Source organism: Mixophyes fleayi, chromosome 8 (genome assembly GCF_038048845.1).
Source record: "Mixophyes fleayi isolate aMixFle1 chromosome 8, aMixFle1.hap1, whole genome shotgun sequence".
Taxonomy (NCBI): domain Eukaryota; kingdom Metazoa; phylum Chordata; class Amphibia; order Anura; family Limnodynastidae; genus Mixophyes; species Mixophyes fleayi.
The window spans coordinates 122,551,193-122,571,209 of NC_134409.1; the positions used below are offsets into that span (position 1 = coordinate 122,551,193).

Consider the following 20,017-nt stretch of genomic DNA (forward strand, 5'->3'; position numbering starts at 1 on the left):
GTGTTCCTGCAGACACAGCTTAGTGTCTGCCTGCCTGCCGAATGTCATGTCTTACCTGACGCTGTAACAGCAGGCTTCTCCCAGAGCCGTAACCTTCATTAGTCTTCATGCAAAACAAACCTATTCTGCGGTGCAGACTAGAAGGCTGTCCCTTCAGATGGCTTGCACATTTCCATATAAATGTATCTTGCACTAGGGTTATATTTAATATTTATATGAGAAGCCACCAAGAAGTTCAGTGACCATATTAAAGCATTAAGACGTAGTTACCGTCATAGCAGGGGCAGCACAGTGGCTTAGTGGTTAGCACTTCTGCCTCACAGCACTGGGGTCATGATCGATTCCCGACCATGGCCTTATCTGTGTGGAGTTTGTATGTTCTCCCTGTGTTTGTGTGGGTTTCCTCCAGGTGCTCCGGTTTCTTCCCACACTCCAAAAACCATACTGGTAGGTTAATTGGCTGATGTCAAAATTGACCCTAGTCTTTCTGTCTCCGTGTGTGTGTGTGTGTCTATATTAGGGAATTTAGACTGTAAGCTCCAATGGGGCAGGGACTGATGTGAATGAGTTCTCTGTACAGCGCTGCGGAATTAGTGGCGCTATATAAATAAATGATGATGATGATGATGGCAGACAAGTATAAGTATTGTAGGGATATATACGCGCACGGTATGGCAGTATTGGACAATCTAAAACATTTTGGGGGGCTTGCTCATTGCTTTAATTTAAATTTAATTATTATTTTGTATGGGGTTTTTGTTTTTTTTGTTTTTTAATAAAGATGAGCAACAATAATTTTCTAATTTATTTATTGATATTTCACCCACAAATGATAGTGTTCCGTTGCACTTCAGTATCGAACAACAAATACTCTTGTTGTGTTACTGGCTCTTAACTCAGTGCTTGTAACCACCTGATGGCAACTATCTGCTCTTGGTGCTTTACTATAGGAATTAATAGGCGCCGTGGCGTCACATGACATGTAGCCAGGGGTCTCGCTACGTCACCACGAGACCGAGGGCATAGACCCACTATTAAATGTAACCCCCAAGCCAGCGTTACTCACCAGCGATATGCTCCCAGTGATTTGGTGACCACAGCTGCTCTTATAGTAACTAGAAGCCACTTCCTCCGTGCTAGCAGTAAGAGAAATGCCCAGTAATAAGCCACAATCTTTCTATATATATAAAAGGAGAAGTTTGTTTGTTTGTTGGCGAAGCTGCCAAGTTTTACATAGTTATTTAGTATCGAGAAAGTAAGCGATTAGACCACAGAGTGACAAATATTCAAAACATAATTTTTTGGGTTGTAAAAAATTGTTTGACTGCTGGAAGGAAACATAACGACAAAGCAACAAATCTTATTTTCTAAATAGCATTTTTGGTCTATTAAATAATTTGCAAATATGTAAAAACTGCTGCACATTACAAATAGGACCCACGCAACGCCAGGTGACCCTGCTAGCAGCCAATCAAATATTAGCAGTAATAGTAATGACCAATAATATGTGCAAGTGTAATGCTCCGGAATTATATTAGCTGTATAGTTACCCGTTAATAAGCCAGAAGGAACAGTAGCTTCCATGAATAAAACACAAATAATAGTACTACCCAATTCCCTGCAGTAACAGTAATGTCCTATTAATAAACCACCATTAATACTGGTGCCCAAGCAGTACGAGCAGTGCCCAATAAAATGCTAGCAGCAACAGTATACTACTAATCTCATCTCCTCTCCCGCATCGACTATTGCATTTGCCTCCTTACTGGTCCTCCCAAAGTCAGACTTGAACCCCTACAATCTATTTTGCACGGAGCGGCCAGATTGATTTTCCTTGCAAACCTTTCTTCATCTGCTGAGCCACTCTGTCAGTCTCTACATTGGTTGCCTGTATTTCAACGAATCCAATATAAAAGTCTTCTTCTAACATACAAGGCCGTCAACAAAATTGCACCGACATACATTTCCTCACTTGTCTCAAAATATCTCCCAACTCGACACCCACTTTGTGGAATTCCTTTCCTCGCAGAGTAAGACTTTACTCTAGTCTCCAAACCTTCAAGCGTTCTCTGAAAACCCACCTCTTCAGACAAGCTTATGATATTCCTCAACCACCATCTTAAACTCCCCTTTTACCACCCTCTACTCAGCTAACACAAGACAACAACCCTCTGACCAACATTGCCACACACACAGCCCACTCAATACTTTTACCTTTGAATTCTAGCTGGTCCAGTGTGCAATATGATGTAGCACATGCCCTTGTGTTTCAAACTCCCACTGTCCCATAGATTGTAAGCTTGCGGGCAGGGTTCACTTACCTCTCTGTATGTATTACCCAGTATTGTTTTATTAATGTTTGTTCCCAATAGTAAAGCGCTACGGAATTTGCTGGCGCTATATAAATAGATACAGATGATGATTAGTTGTAGAAATGGTGCCCCATATTATGTCGGCAGTAATTATAGTGCCCAGTAGTAGTGTATGTTAGTAATACACTACCAGACAGTAATGACCAGTAATATGGGTGTCAATGCTCGCCCCGTTACTGACCCCATCACCACCTTCCTTCCGATACACTGTAATCACAGCCTCACCTAAAATCCTTGTGTGTCCCGCGTTCCTTAACACCAAGAGAGGATCGCGAAACTGGCTTCTAATTGGCCATTGATGATGCCCAGTTAGCTGGTGGCACAACACGTCATGCAGTGTGACATGAGCGATGAGTTACCCCTGTACATATCTCCTTCCCTCAATAGGTAATTGTGTTGTATGTTTTGTTCTTAAATCTTTATTCCCTCTTGTCCCCTGTTTCTCCACACCCATGTGCCCTGGCAGGGAGATTACAGAAGGGCTGCCAGTTGGGCATCAGGGTGTAAATATCTATATGCTATTTTTTTTATTTTTTTTTTACAAATGTTTTGATTGCATATCTTACCTCTCTGTCTGTATTACCCAGTATTGTTTTATTGCTGTGTTTGTTCCCAATTGTAAAGCGCTACGAAATCTGCTGGCGCTATATAAATAGTTGATGATGGTATCTAGTGCATACTTGCCAACATTTTTTTTTCTTTTTCCGGGAGATGCCGGCTGGGACGTGGGCGTGCAGGGGCGGGGCTGCGAAATCGCGTCATTTTGGCCCCGCCCCCGTGACGGAATGACGCAAATCGCGTCATTTTACAGTGGGGGCGGGGCTAAACGCCGCGATTCCGGGTGAATCGCGGCGTTTAAACTGAATTTTTCCCCCTTCCTATCAGGGAGATTGCCACACTCGTCCGGGAGACTCTCGCAAAATGCGGGAGTCTCCCGGACAATCCGGGAGAGTTGGCAAGTATGATCTAGTGTATTGCTCCAGTGGGGTTATTGAGTACTTGGAGCCATTTGGGTTGGAGCTCCTGGCCTGGGTGTACTACAGATGTGTCATCTGACTAGTCACAGCTGGAAAATGTCTATAGGAATTCAGTGTTTTTCGGGTTTGTTGTACAGATCTGAAATTCTTTTGTCTGTCTCCTACATTCAGTGGGACAATCAGATTCCCTATGTGTTGAACTGTCCCAGTGTCACTAGAGCTTCCAATCTCATTGATAAGTCCGTAGTATTGACTTTGTCGGAGGTGAGGATCTCTATTGCTGACTGCATAGGTAAATATTGACTGTGTGGGGTAATTCAATTACTTGGTGGCCTGGGCATCTGTGCTTGAGAACAACAAGCTCAATCTTCACATTTTACCTATCAAGAATCTCTAAACATATCTGGTTGACCAACTTGGAAGTGTTTGATCACATTAGCCGTAATGTTTGTGGGCAGCCTTCTGCAGGATCTAATGCTATGCAATTGGATCTTATCCGTCAGAATGGACTGATGTCCTTGGACATGTGCTTGGCCAGACTTGTGTAATTCAGCACTTTACCTGTAGGTCTAGGTCATATCGGCCTGATCACGAGAGGACTGGATATTTGATCGAACACTCATATATGCATATGTTTGGCAGCTTGGGAGACTGTGTTTTATAGAACAGCATATATATTAATGTGTAGTCAGGAAACCTGTTTAACAAACATACACAGGCATAGCACCGAGGGACTGATAGACACTAGTTTTTAGGTAGTGAACGGGCAGCACAGTGTTGCTGTATTGCTGCCTCTAAGCGCTGGGATAATGGGTTGAATTCCAACCATTGGGTAAATGTAACAAGCTGAGAGTTTTCCGGCTGGTTTGAAAAACCAATCGGATTCTAGCTATCATTTATTTAGTACATTCAACAAAATGATAGCTAGAATCTGATTGATTGCTATAGGCAACACCTCCACTTTTCAAACACACCGGAAAACTCTCAGCTTGATACATTTACCCCCAGGACTCTATCTGTGAGAAGTTTGTATGCTCTCTCCGTGTCTGCGTGGGTTTCCTCCGGGTGCTCTGGTTTCCTCCGGGTGCTCTGGTTTCCTCCCACACTCCAAAGACATACTGGTAGGTTAATTGGCTTCTCACAAAGTGAATCCTAGTGTGTGTGCGCGTGTGGTAGGTAATATAGATTGTAAGCTTCATTGGGACAGGGACTGAAATGGTAACTTCAGTTTTCACCTCTGCACACAACTGTGTCGCTGTTTGTATTTCTGAATTGATGGATTTGTTATTTCACCAACCTGTGCGCGGTCTTCTGAACCGAGATCCTCTTCCCCGGTTATATACTTCTCCTTCAGTTGAATAAAAAAATAACAGATAATGTTGTAAGACTCAGTTAAACAAGTCTTCATATAATTCTAAAAATTATTTCTTTTTCGCACTGGTTGCAGGTGTGGGACGGGCCACGGTCTGTGCAGGGTTAACGAGTGTCCGAGTTATAGCCAATGGAATTCTTTAAAATAACCAGTAAACCTCAAATCTAAGTGAACAATAATATTTTCAATGATGAGCCAGATGTGTGTGTTTTGTTTGTTTTCTGCCACCATCCCTGATAACATAATAATACTGTTTATAGGTCGTCCTCTCTATGTTTGTTAAATAAATCTTCAGTGTATGAGCATATTTGTTGTAACCTTTATGTGGTCCCTTCATTTAGCAGCACTGATGTATGTTATGGTTCCCAGTGTTGTGTGAACCTTGACCAGTGTTACATAACATTTATATTGGTGACGTCTTTTTCTACTGGATTAAGGATTGGTTTTCAGGTTGCAATAGATGGACTACCATTCAAGTGACCATTGCTGGAAGTGTGAAGGTGAAATGTGACTTACAGACATGAAATATGGGGCAGGACAATGGCTTACTGCAGTGGTTTCCAAACTGTGCGCCTAGGCTCCCTGGGGTGCCTCAGTGATCTCACAGGGGTGCTTCGGCCAGGGGCAGTGGTAAGCAAGGCAGGGGGGGGCTCATTTAATTATTTTGACTTAGGGGTGCCTTGAACTGAAAAGGTTTGGGATCCACTGGCTTAGTGGTTAGCACTTCTGCCTCACAGCACTGGGGTCATGAGTTCCCGACCATGGCCTTACCTGTGCGGAGTTTGTATGTTCTCCCCGTGTTCGCGTCGGACTCCTTCCATATTCCAAAAAAATACACTAGTAGGTTAATTGGCTGCTATTAAATTGACCGTACTCTTTGTATGTGTAATATATATATATATATATATATGGAAAATTTAGATTGTAAGCTCCAATGGGCCAGGGACTGATGTGAGTGAGTTCTCTGTACAGCGCTGTGGAGTTGGTGACACTATATAAATAGCTGCTGCTGTTGACCATGTTTCAGTGATGTGTAGGATTTATGGAGCGTCGGATGTTGCCTGGAGCCTACCTGATTCTTTAAATCTAACCGATGTTACCTCTTTATTTTTCAGACATGCCGATATTTGGACTGTGCCCGGCCTACGATGAGTTCTATCTGGTTGTATGTAGCCAATGTAATCAGGTCATAAAGCCGCAAGCATTTCAGTCACATTATGGTAAGTGGTAACTCTGACCGAAGCTGCAATTTAACATTAATAGATATTTATATAAAAAAAAAAAAGACTTTGTACTACTGAGCTGGATAATATACATGAACTAATTGTAGTATTCTTGACTAAATATGTCCGCCATGCTCCTTCACTACTCTGCACTAGGCTGTCACGTTAGGAGGGAGGTGTTCCTCTAACTAAGCAGTCGCTGTGTTTGTGACGCCGTTGCAGTGCAGAATTGCTCTGTGTGGATTGGTTGATTCATGTACATTGGCGGGGCCAGGGACGTTTGCCAGAACGTATTGACCTGGTCCAAAAGATGTGGGCGGAGCTTCAGTTGTCTACAATGCGGTGGGAAGGTATTACTATACAACAGAGGTGAAATCTCAGACTAAACCATTGGATCCCAAACTTTCTCAGTTCAAGGCACCCTTAGGGTCTCCACAATTTTTTCAAGCCCTCCTATGCCAAAATAATTACCAAGTAGTCCCCCCACCTTGTTTACCACCGGCCCTGGCCGCGACATCCTTGTGAGATCGTTTGGGAACCGCTTGGCTAAACGGTGTATTTTAGCATAGTGGCCTATGCCTGAAATTAACAATTTTGTGGTTTAATCACCTTCGGGGTTAAATGACACCTTTTAATCATCTGTTTAAATTATGTATAAATATTCTCTCCTTGAGAGATACAAATACACTTTTGAGGATTTGCAACAACTTTTTGTTTGTTTTTAAATGATCAAGTCAATAAATGAACCTTTTTATGTTTGGGATAAGGGACTTTAAAGGGCTACTACACTTGAAAACCACGTTGCTCTGTTATGAAAAGACATTGTGTACCCTTAACAAATGAATATTTAAACGCTAGCATACTATGCCAGGCAACACAATGTGTGATGGTGTTTGTTCCTTATTTGACTGCAATCAATTGTCCTCTTTCAAACCTTCATTAGGCTCAAACAGTGACTTTCAATAGCCTTATGAAAAAATGTCTTCCTCCCTCAAAACTTAGGGGCATATTCAATTCCGATCCGATGCGCGTCACCGCGGAAAATGCGCACTACTGCCGGTGATACGGTATTGCAATAACGCGGATTGCGAACGAAAATCCACGTTATTGCGGTACCGCGGATTAGGTTTGCGGCCGTTCGGAATTGAATATGTCCCTTAATGTCATATATTTTTTGTTGAAGAAAGTTCTTTAAACAGGAATTTGTTTGCAAATGTTATTAGCTCTCTTACATAAACTAACTTTAACTTTAGTGGTTTAAAAATAAGTAGAAGCGTATTGATAGTGAGGCATTGTGGTTAGATGTGTTAAGACACATTCAGCAGGTGTCTTATTTTCACACATGTGCATCAATTCTACACGTATGACTTTAAGCTGCCCCCATGGGATGATGGTGTAGATGACCAGATCTGCTTCCAAGTTTGGTTACACATGTGGATGACCGAATTGGTCAGATTCTGGCATTGGGGCTGAGAGACTTGGCCACATGCAGCCTGCGTTTTTTTTTTCTGTCTTTTATATACAGAATTTTATATATTATTTTACAAACATGCTGTCTACTTTACATTATGTGTTTGGCATGAGGGGTTTTAGGCATGATGATTTTCTGTGCTCATAGTTGTTAAAAGCTTGTCGGCAGCTTTTAGGGCCAGCAGCAAAACAGCACATGTTAACAAAGTGGTCCATTGAAAAATTCTTAGATTATATGTACAATATTTTACAGTGTTTTTGTCCTCACTGTTTTTCTGCTCCATGAAAAGCTTTTGCATTGGTTTGGTTGACTAAAGAATGCACCCAGTTGCAGATCAGTCATCAGGTGATGTTCATGTTGACCGGGTTGTTTTAGGTGCAGATATGCTGAAAGTTGGGGTCAATGTGGACTGAAACTTACAAATTGGCCATCCAAATTGCTGTATTTTATTTTGAGGTAATGTTATTTTTATAGCGATCAACAGCCATAGGCGGAGAGGGCAGGCATCAGGCCCGCGCAGGGCACAGACGGAGAGGGCGTACATATTTCAGCCTATGCCAAGCTGGGAGGTGCTGTGAGTATTGTGGGGAAGGGGAGACGTTTGTGGTGACAGGTAGTGAAATGAGAGAGGATTCAGACAGTGGTGTGGGGGAAAGAGTGGAATCAATTATAGCCACAAGGAGTGGAAAGTGGAGCGAGTTCTGGCCACAGGGAGTGGGGCGAGTGGGAGTATATAGAGAATTTATTTGTTTGCTTCAGTTTGTAAAAGTTTTTATTTGCGGCCAAGTTTTCATCCCCTACTATGAATGTTGCACATGCTTTTAAAATAAGGAAAAGGAGTGAGGCACCATTGTTATAAATGTACATCAATGCACATAGGAAATCCAGGAAAGAGGAGCGAGCTGCGCCTAATGTACAGATATTCTGTTTGTAGTGGACCTATAATCTACACACAATGCAGGAAGTGAACCATTTTTTTTCTAGAAACTTATTTAATTGTTTCCGGGCATTAGTTGAGAAGTTACTTTGTCTACATGCTGCCTTGTACTGATATAGTCCTATGACTGATAATCTCACAACACTTGAGATTTTACAGTAATTGGAAATACGATTAATCCTAACATTTATTTGACGGTTCACAATCAGTATTGTCTCAGAAAACTCTTTTAGACGACTCCTGTCCATATCTTGTATAACTGCAGAATTGAAAGACAATTCCTGGCCTATCATTGAACATCCTTAGTTTGGGAGGCTCCCAGAGAGTCTCCTGAGCAGGGCAGCATGTACAGATATGCAGGCAGCTTGTATAGCCACTGCTAGCAGCTGGCCGTCACTGGTATATTTTAATAATATTCACTGTGTGAGCTGAGCAGCTGAAGCACGTAGCACTGGTTCTGCGGAAGTTGTTTTGCTATAATTAAGCAGCAGGGGGAGCCCACAACATCAATGTGTGACACCAGCTGCTAGGTAAAGTAAGCGGCTCTCATGCAGGCCTGACGGTGCTTTTGATGAGTATATCTGCTTTTTGTGTCTGTCTGAGTGACATGTTTGTTTCACATGGAGGAGAATGAGTCATTGTATTATCAGTGCACATAGGGGGACCCTTCCTATTGTCACTGTGCCCCCTACAAGCCTCTATATTATCCGCTGCCTCTCAGTGGCATGAATGTGCTTTGCCCTGTACTGTGTGCTACGTGATATGTGTGCGCTGCAGTTCTGTAGGTGTCAGATTACAGCAGCCTATTTGCCATCAAATTCTAGGAACAGATATTAAATTATTATTTTTATTTTTTAAAACTAAATCCACAATTGCTCAGTATCACTTCTCCTGCAATGTCGTACATGCGATTATACATGTCACAAGCATGTTCTGGGGGCAGCCATCTTTTGGGCTGAACCAGTAGGCATGACTATCCTTTCACCTGGGAGCAGTGACCCCCTGAGGTATTGTATGCCTCATGCCTCATGCCTCATTGATGTCACTAGTAATTGGGTAGGCTATATTCTCATGCATGTTGCTTCCTCCACTGCCTGTAGATGAGAAGACCCGTTTCATTCTCAATGTCTATTATAGGTATCTTAATCTGTATATTATTTAAATTTATATTTAACTGGAATTATTTAAGTTCTGCTTACTGCTGTAATGCCTGACAAGGTGAAGGGAGCAGAGCTGCTTATACTTGGGTGTAGGACACAGTGTAGGAGGTTGTTACTGCTGTCAGTATAACAGAGTGAGCTTCAGAACAATCCCCTGAGGGGCTGTACTACATTTCTGAGTGCCCTGCGGTCAGGCGCTATTGACCACAGAGCTGTGTTCCTGATGCTTTTCTCCTTCGGCCATCTGGCTTTACAGCCATCACCCTGGGCTTAAGCTCCACCAAGTGGAATCTGAGCACTTTAAGAATATAACTTCTCCATGGTAAGGATGTTTTACTAAGTGTCCTCCGAAACGGGGCTGTAGGCTCAGGCTCCGCCCGACCTGGACTGTTTTATTTTTTTGGGAAGGGATTTCTTTTCCTGATATTTCCTCTTAATTGCCAACACCTTGTATGTGATAAGAGGATTGACTTCTGTCCTCTGCCATCTGCTCCCTTTATAGGATAGTACCTCTTATTAGGGAAAGTTTCCTTGTCCCAGCATAATCCATACACGTGAGTCTTTAGCCTGTGGGTAAGTGTTGGGGATCACAGCACAGTGCATGCAAATTGGATTTGTGGAGAAGTCGATTTTGCGCCCCCCAACAGCCTCTTATGGTGCCCACCTTAAGACCGCAGTGTGCCAGTGCTTAGTGCCGGCTGTCTCCGGTGCAGCGCACACGGCAAATCATTGCGTTCCAATCTACGCTGTGAGCAGTCTGCCTGGTACAGTGCACACACCAAACCTCAGGTACGCCAAGCTGTAGTGTTGTTAACAGAGCCCCCTCCACAAAGCTGGATCTTGGCAATAGCCCAGCATGTATTCATTTGGTATATTCTATATCGGAGTGTAACGGGAGCCATTGTAAACGGACAACTGGGCCTCATCTGCAAAGTGCATAACCCTTTTCTGGAGGTGCTGTGTCTAGATGTCTGCCAGCGCACATAGGTTTATAGAGCAAGATGGCGGAGTTTAAAGAAGAGCAGAAGTTTGCACCAACCAATGGGAAGAGTTTGAAGAGAGGGCATGAGCGCGCGCCCATGCATCTAATTTTATGTTGGAGTGCAAAAGATTTCCGTTTAAGGAGGGACATTATTAATCTGGAATGAAGAGAGTGGAGTTCGTTGCTGTACATAGACGTATGTATCCGTTTACCTTCCACAAATGGGCTTTATCTTTGCTCTAACGATCAAGTACAAGGTGACCACAAGCATGGTTCCCACTATTAACAACACAGTGGACTTCAAGTGGGGTTGACATGCGACATGCTTTGAATGCATTGAAATGAAAAAGCAGTGTCCAGTGACTTCAACACAAATGTGTATGGTCCTATAGAATAGAAAACCCACCAACAACAAAGAACTATCCCAAGGTACAATTAGAATAAATTGAACATGAACGTGGCATCACACAAGCTTTTCAATGACCAGGGTAATATATACAGTGTGCCTTTTTAACAGTATAGGATTATTTAGCCCCGGTAAAGGAATAATACACAATATAAACTTTACGCTGGGTGACCAGTCTACTTCACACTAAGGAACTTGGAGTACTGAGGAAACTTATTGTGGGGTTAGTGGACTCTACAGAGGCTTCTGTTCCTGAATAACCATTGATCTGTGCAACTATCTTCTGATACATTAAAACAAGCTACCAACGTGTTTAGTATGTAAAATAGCCACCCATGGCATAAGCTGGTGCTACATTAATAAACATGGATAATTAGTATTCAAGTTTAAATGTTTAGAAACAAACTTGAGGCACACCAGGAGATCTTCACCCCTCTCCTTCCCCCCAGTCTTCATCCTTCATCCATTCACCTACGCTGGATATGATTACATTTCTTAATGTATATTGTTTAATAACAGTTTTGCTCACCAAGGCCACCCATTTATGAATTCAAGGGGCATCTATTTCCATCCACGGTCTTTCAATGATAATTTTTATTTATTTACTTTTTTTTTTTTTTATTGCATTTGTGTTTAAAAGTGCATATCAGTTGCATCGTTTGACCGACAGAGCGTACCTGGCCTAAATGCACTGTATATAATATAATATGACCATCTTTTACTAAACGGCAAGCGTCTTCTGTTCATAAAAATCTTCACGATGGTAGTGGCTGTAACATTTCTTTGTTTACAAGTGTTTAGTCTTCAGTACAGGACACTACTGGAATTTTATGTGCATCCAAAGTTCTCTAGCTGATTATTTTCAGGGCATTACACATCCTGAAGTGTGTTTTATGTCCTGTGTTCCCGACTTTGTGTAGTGACCAATCCTTCTATACTTACAGTATATAGACACACTCTGCTGTTCTGGATGTGTGCTACATGGTGATATTCGTATAGCTAATATGGAATACACAATCAGTGTTGCTCCTTGTGCTGTATCCTACAACAGTATTAATAATATAATATATTTTTATCTTATAATAAAGCAGAGCTAGAGAAGCAGACCTAGAGGTACAGAAGGTGATTGAATAGTAGGAGAACATGAGGAAAGAGAGCCCTGATTGTGAGAGCTTATATCCTAAATGGTACATACACATCAGGGTTGATGTCATTATTCAGATTGACATTGCTAAGAAAATGAGGGAATGTTGATGTCATTATGGTCTCAACCTTTCTATTCATCTTCATCATCATCAGTTATTTATATAGCGCCACTAATTCCGCAGCGCTGTACAGAGAACTCACTCACATCAGTCCCTGCCCCATTGGAGCTTACAGTCTAAATTCCCTAACACACACACACACACTCACACACAAACAGACTAGGGTCAATTTGTTAGGAGCCAATTAACCTACCAGTATGTTTTTGGAGTGTGGGAGGAAACCCAAGCACCCAGAGGAAACCCACGCAAACACGGGCAGAACATACAAACTCTACACAGATAAGGCCATGGTCGGGAATCGAACTCATGACCCCAGTGCTGTGAGGCTGAAGTGCTAACCACTTAAGCTGGGTACACACACTACACTGTTTTCATCCAATAATCGGCTCAAACAGCCGACATACGACCGCTCTTTCAAAAGTCGGGTCAGTGTGTACAGTGACACGATGGTCGAAAGTCACCTCATTTCGTTGGTCGTACCATTTAATATTTTCGTTCCAATCTCGTTTCCGCTGTGTAGTGTGTATAAACTTCCGACCGATCCACAACAGTGAGTTCGAAATTACAGTCATTGCTCACGACAACATGGCTGTAAAAAGTCGCTAACGGGACGTCCGCTCTTTCCTTTATCGTCCTAAACAAGGCTAGTGTGTATGCAGTCCATGGACCGAGCGATCGGATCATCGATCGCATGTAAAATCGCTTGGCATAAAAAGTTGGTTGAAATTTCTGTAGTGTGTACCCAGCTTTAGCCACCGTTTCTATTGACGTAAAGGAAGTATATATTCCTCTTAATATGCTGTAGCAACTAGAGCTCCTTGTAGAATAATAAAGTAACGTGTACGCATGGGGAAGGTTGAACTCTTCTTGTCTCCTTTATTATTATTGCCTTTGACTTTCCCCATGTTTAGGGATCCCAGTCTAAACCCGACAGTGACTATCTCACATGGCTCATGCAGTTTTACAGACATGACTTGCTTTGTCTTCTTCTTCAAACACTAGGGATCGCTTATCAGTGTGTTTGCTGTGCTGCAATGATGGAGTTTGGCTGTACACTTTATAGGACATTGTACCAGGACATTACTCATGTACGCATATATTATAGCGGCACTCGCACTTATGTGACTTTTGCTGCAGTTTGACGCTGTCCGGTGGATTATTGGGTACTTCCTGTTCAACTTCATGGAAATCACGGAATAATGTTCTCTATACACAATGACTTCTATAAACCGTTCCTGTTCTGTTAATTGTTACTAGCAAAATGGTTCAAAACAATTCACTCTCTAAGTGGATGTTAATAGAACTCTAAATCGTGCGATTTAATATGTTGCCTGACAGTCATTAAATTACCGGTGTATTGTTATTGTAATCAGAACTGTAAGTAGCTTTTTGTAGAAATGTAACCATTTGTTGGCTCAAGCTCTACATTGGTGTTAAGTCTCCTCTTGTGGGCCGTCTGATTTAGCTCATCTATCTATGTTATCCTGGAAAGTCGTCGTCTTTTTGGCGGATACTTCAACAAGGAAGAGGTTCAGAGTCTCTCTTTGTATTGTAGGAAGCGGTGGTACTCCATACAGTGCCATTATCATTTCTCTCCTTAGCCTTCATCATGAATCATATCTGTCAAACATGTAAGCTACATAATGTAGCTGTTCCCATAATAGGTGTCCGTTACTGAAAAATTAATTGTTTGCTGTAGTCTAAATATCACCAAGACAAATCTAGTTTTGAAACTAAATTGCACCATCAAGTTTTGTCACTTTCTTCAACTCTTTTAGAAAGACGAGCTCGCAAATATTTCATTGGATGTACGTTATTTCTTTATCAATTATAAGATGAGGTAATGATTATAAGCAAATGATTAAATGTTCATTTTGAGTCCATAGGTGATGATACAATGCTTCCTTGAATTATAATCTTTGCAACTGCTGTAAGTGAAGACTCCTTCACAGGCAATAATTTATTTTTGTGCAAGAAGTAATTTTAACTACATTTATTTGATTTTAGTGACAGGTTAGTGTAAAAAAAAAAACCGTCATTGCAGTACCCAGAAACCTTTGATTCATGTTATGAGTTAAACCTTTGCTTCTGCATCAGATGAGTTAAATCTACAGAATATATATTATCCCATTTACATTTATAGGGACCTTCCCTCCCCCCCAACCCCCCCCCCCCCCCCCCATACAATGTAGTGCTTAGTATTTAACGTGCAGACTTTATGCTGTATAATGTATCTTCACCTTGGCTGAAACGTGCCCCATCAGATTTTATTTTCTATAGTCCGTTACCTAAGGTACAGAGTGTACTTATTGGCAGATGACCAATTGGCAAATCACAGGGTTGGCAGTACATGTGATATTGGCATTGATAAGTATCTGGATTATTTGCGCAGGAACATATATTCCTTTTCTGCTCTTCGTTCAGTGTTTTAGTCACTTTATTTAGAATAGCAGCTTTCACAGTAAGTTTATTGGGTGTTAATGTCTAATCTTTTCAGATCTAAAGATATTTGACATAATGCTCTGTGGTCTCCACATGCACCATACTTCCCTTCAGTATTCCTGCTGGAAATACACCACAGTGAGCTTTTCGGAGCCCTAAATGGCTGTTACCAGATGACCATAGCTTAGGGTGAGGGAGTTGGGTCATGCCATGTCAGTAGTGTACTGTACCAGTCTGTCAAATTTGGCGTTCAGGACAACCAGATCTGGTCGTTTGGGGGTTTGGCTGAACAGTCGGATCGCAAAATGTCCCATCAGTCCAACAGCCTTGTGGGCTAATGGCCGTACACATCCTGAGCATTATCACAGATCAGATTGATTATTATATGGGGTCCACAAAGGGTTTGCGGTGCCGTACATAGAGCATGGACACAGCATACAGGGCAGTACAAAAAAACAGTGTAATAAAAGAAAAAACAACTTAACTGAGAACAGGTGAACAAGGGAAAGGGGTGTAAGTGTATACTAGAGCACACAGAAGCCATGAAAGGGAAGGGGGAGAGGTGGGGAGTAACATGAAACAGGCTGACCTGTGCCCAGCACTGGGGTGCTACGAACAGGATCAAAGCAGTGATGGAGATGGGATGGAAAGGGTGAACCAAGGGCAGAGGCCTATTGTTGTTGTGCAAAATGAAGCTGAGGAGCCAAAGGAGGAGGACACCAGGAGAAGAGAGCCCTGCTCGCTTTCCTGAACAGGTGGGTTATGAGGGAGCGTTTGAGGATTAGCAGGCTAGGGGATACTGTGATGTTGGAGAACATGGGAGATTTGCCTAATTCTATCTAATCAGACTTTAGTTTTACAGAATGGGACCTGATCTGGTCCATTTGGGGGCCTGACTGAGCGCGGGGATCACCAGTCAGATGGACTAACTGGCATGTAAGAAAATTTGCTGATCTGTTTTGATCGTCTCTATCTCGTCATTGCTCAAGTGTATAAGACTACACATGTGACAATAAAGAGCCTATTTACTAGTTATTGCCAGTAATATATCTGTGTAAGTGGCCAGTACTAAAGCTTATTTGCTTCACTGCAAGGATCATCATTCTCATTTTCATATATAGCGCTTCTAATTCTGCAGCGCTGTACAGAGAATATTTGTCATCTCGCCCATGACCTGATTATCCTACAGGCTGACCAGGGGGCAAGACTTTCTTCTTTCGGGGGAAGGAGGGGGGGTGTGCAAACATTTAAAAGGTGCAAAATTGTGACGGAGATGTATAAACTGCAGGTCATTTTAAAATATTACAGAATAGTTGTTCTCCAAGGTTAAAAGAAAACCTGAAAGAGAAATCTAGTAAGGTTTTAATCTTAAAGTAAAGGCTGAAGACAATGAGTCGTCCACGGGTGGGTGCTTGACGATAAGCGGATAGGAGAGACGAGCATGGCCACTGGTGCAGACGTGACAGCCCCATCGCATCTTCACCCTCAGTAATAATGTATCCTGTCCATTCTGCTGTACAGTTCTGATTTTAATAAAAATGAAACAAGCGATAAAACTTTCTGCGACACTTTTAAAAAGTGGAGCTTAATTTCTAAATCACATGAAATTAAACATTGGTGGTGGTGGGTGGGGTGAAAGATGCCGGGTTTTAAAATAAAGAAGTTTGTTTTTACCAACCGCTCCTTAGCCTGGCATGGAAGCGAGGGGGCGCTACGAGCGTATTGTCCTAAGGCGGCCTAAACCCTTAATCAGACGCTGTTCACTTCTGTCCCTCCCCCATTGGGGTTCCCTGACAAAGACAAATACACTACTGTTAATTTTGTCCGCAGTCAATTAACCTACTACTACATTTTTGGAGTGTGGGAGAACACCAGAGCACCTGGAGGAAACCCACACAAACACGGGGAGACCAAACAAACCTTGTCAGGAATCGAACTCATGACCCCAGCACTGTGAGGCAGAACTGCTAACCACTGTGCCACCTTCTGGGCCTAGCTGCTAGTGAACATTATAATTTCATACTTTTGCTCAAAGGTGCAAATCATAGTTGGCAACTTTTCAGATCTCCCCTCCAGGAGGGGAGATCACGCTGCCGATTCCTGGGGGCATGGCCACGTGGGTCGCGTCATTAGTCCCCGCCCCTTCACAGCCCATCGCCATTTTCAGCCTATTGCTGCAGGGTGCCACGGTGACATGTTCCACATGGCCACTCCCCCAGGACCCTGTGAATCGCTATGGTAGACCCCGATCCCACCCACTTCACTAATGAAGTGGGTAGAATGTGGGAGGTTGCCCTGCTTTCCTGGGAAATTCGGGAGTCTCCCGGACATTCCGGCAACTATGGTGCAAATTTGCACTAAAACCGTAACAACCAATCGGACATTTGCTCTCTTTGAGCGGAGAGATAATTGCTGATTGGTTGCTGTGGTACAAGTACAGCTTTGCACCTTTTCAGCATGTTGGAAAATAACCCTCCGTCTTTAACTAAGTATTGGCTTTGTGAATCGTCATGTATAAATGTGATCGGGTCCCATTTTATATTGCATTATTTCTTTTTTAGTTTTAAATTGTCCTTTAACTGTGTTTAAACTACAGACAGCATGATTTAATTCCCTATATCTCAGCATCACTACCTTATCCATCACATTGGCAATCTGCTACTCTATCAGCAGCTTGCTTGCTTTTGAAAGATAACAGCTCTGTTGGTGTCAGCATGCCACATTTGAAAGATCAAGTCACACCCCCTTGTTTTCGTTTTTCATCTCCTCCCTCCCCCTTTTTTTTTTTTCCTCTTTATCTGCCAGGACCTGTTCGACTGATTTTTTTTTCACTTTACAATACTGGCAAATGTTACATAAGCACAAACATGGAGCCTGTGCAGGAGTGTGTGGGCAGACCCCAAAGCATGACAGCAAGGTCTCACTTGTCAGGAACAGAGGGTGCAACGGAACACTGACAAAATATGTGAATGGGAGCTGCTGGGAAGATTTATCACGGATTGGGCTGTGGGGAGGGTGGAATCCAGTGTTTGTTTCTGTTTCCTCTCTGTCTCTGTTAAACGCAAGGTTGGAATTGGCTGCCAGCCCAGTTCTGCATGGAGTTTGCAGAAGGTGGGTATAGCTCTGATCTCGCACAACACGGAACTGCAGGAAATATATATCATACACACCTCTTTATTCTTCTCCTGTTATGTCACATTCTTCCTCTTCTATTTATTTATTTTTATTTTACTTTTTTGTTTTGTTTTGTTTATGTATTGCGCTCTTTCTTTTCGACTTGTTAGTCATCTGCCCAGAACACAGTTGATCAAAGTGGATAATCTCGCAACGAGGGATTAACCGCTTGCAAGCGGGCCACATAAGCCTTTGTGAAATGTCATTTGAGTGGCTTGGCCAAACTTCAAAAGCAGATGCAGACTTGTGTTTGCTATTAACACCGGCAAATGCTGATGCTCACGGGAAATACTGAGGTTTAAGACCAACGCTTGCTGCGAATTATTGGCCGAAACAGCGCACTGTTTACTATAGTATATTATATAAAGTAACCGTAGATGCTTTAATGTTATCAGAATTTATTTATACTTATTCATTGTTCTGATAGATGCATTGTTCTAATTTTTTTATTTTATACATTAAAGTATATTCTGTTACAGTATTTATTTTTATGGTTTTGTTTTTTTACTATTTAAATGTTGATTGTTATTTTGGTTTTTGTAATCTTCCTATTTCTATTTTATTAAGCCTCAATGGTCTGGGAGAAAAATAGAGGCCTGCGTTTAGTAATCTTCCAGGGCTTGGGGCCAAACAGGGCCATAGGCTTCATGTTGTCATCCCTCTTTTTCTGGCCTTATCTAGCAATTCTCCATTTGGCCATTATGTTCTCTGTTCCCAAATCTTCCCACAGTTGCGTTACATTGTGTTGGCTCCCTGTTTCCCTAGGTTAGACCCATGTCATGCCACTGGAATTTTGTCATTTGGAATGTTCATTGTCCCAGAATTCTAGCGCACACTGTGAACGCGGAACCTGGTGTTACTAACTGAAGAACTGTGTAAGAAGGGATTAAACACAATCACAGCCATTGGTTAGCTGAAATTATTTATTTGATCCTATCAATGAAATAAGCCACTCTGTTTACGCTGTTATAAACCAGCGTCTTGGTTCTTGCAATACTGATGTGATCAAGGGTGGCATCACGTGGGTGCTTTGGCGCGAGGGGGATGCATGACCCCACCTCTTGACCCAAAACGACCACTACATAATCTTGACTTCTTTGCTTCGCATTTTGTTATATTCTTGCATAAGGCCATATTTCATTGCTGCGTTCATGGAATCAAACACTCATTATGCGCTTTGTATCGTTGTTCTCTGCTACTTGTATTCTTTTGCCTTCTGCTGTCAACAAATGCTGTTGCCAAGGCCATTGGCTTTGTAACTGGATCTTCATAAGGATGCTTCATTGGTGGGTAGAGCTTAGGGCAGTATGCAAATGACAACAGTATGCAAATAAGTGTTTTATGCTTAAGTTTAAACTGATTTTTTTTTTTTTTTTGCACGATCATGAACCACGTTCGTGCGAAATTGGTTGCGTTTGTTACGCCACGTGGTGTCTACTGTGTACAGTCTGTCAAGACTGTACAAGAAAACATTTCTTAACATTTTAGATATATAGCACCAGCATATTCCACAGCACTTTATAATTGGGAACAAATACGGTTATTAAGAGACAAAGAGGTAAGAGGGATCTGCTCACGAGTTTACAGTCTATACAAGGCAAGCTTACTATCTATAGATTTATCTCTAATGAGTTTTTGTTTGGGTGAGCAATGATCGCTTTCCTTTAATCGGTTGAAAATGTTGTCGACTAAGACTCCTGGTTTTTTTTATGTGATAAGATTGTACTTGTTCTAAGTGTCCGCTATGAATGTCTTTCAGACATAAAGATACATTTTTATTGGAGGCACATTAATCCCAGACTTCCATCTAGCACCTGGACCTTTGCTGAATTCTAAGTTCTGCATTATTAAGGCCCTGTCTGGTTTAATGGAATGGCTCAGTTTTAAATCGTGGACTCTTTGGAAAGGATTTATTGCATATTGCTGAAATGTAGGGTTCACATATGATTACAGTACACAATTGAACTTATTTTGAAGTGCACAAATACTGCAATGTTGTGATGCAATGAATTATATATACATACAGTTTTTACATGTTTAACATTGGACAAAACTTTAAAAATGTGAATAGGTGTAGAAGCTGCTGCTTTACCTCTTTGATTGTCGGAACACTACGGTTTACTCTGCAAACTGTTAGAAAGTTGCTCACTGGATGCAACTACAGTTCTATAAAATGTATCAATAAATATATTGACTTATTAGGAGAAACACATGGAGCAGACATTATTTTTTTTTT

The 20,017-nt window shown here is 41.9% G+C and overlaps 2 protein-coding genes and 1 long non-coding RNA gene across 5 annotated transcripts in view; 2 read left to right on the forward strand and 1 right to left on the reverse strand.

The window, feature by feature from the left end:
* The window catches only part of PRICKLE2 (prickle planar cell polarity protein 2), a 938,433-nt gene that overhangs the window by 599,571 nt on the left and 318,845 nt on the right, over positions 1-20,017 (reverse strand). The gene's annotated exons all lie outside the window — the stretch shown is intronic.
* Positions 1-20,017, forward strand: part of LOC142099667 (uncharacterized) — a 270,464-nt gene that overhangs the window by 168,565 nt on the left and 81,882 nt on the right. The gene's annotated exons all lie outside the window — the stretch shown is intronic.
* The window catches only part of ATXN7 (ataxin 7), an 85,112-nt gene that overhangs the window by 40,606 nt on the left and 24,489 nt on the right, over positions 1-20,017 (forward strand). For 2 of the 3 annotated variants that reach the window (XM_075183363.1, XM_075183362.1), the window contains one exon: positions 5,837-5,941. In XM_075183363.1, coding sequence (XP_075039464.1) covers positions 5,837-5,941 — 105 coding nt within the window. Of the gene's footprint in view, positions 1-5,836; positions 5,942-17,470; positions 17,719-20,017 lie in introns of those variants that run through there. The other variant, XM_075183364.1, reaches the window with a different exon arrangement.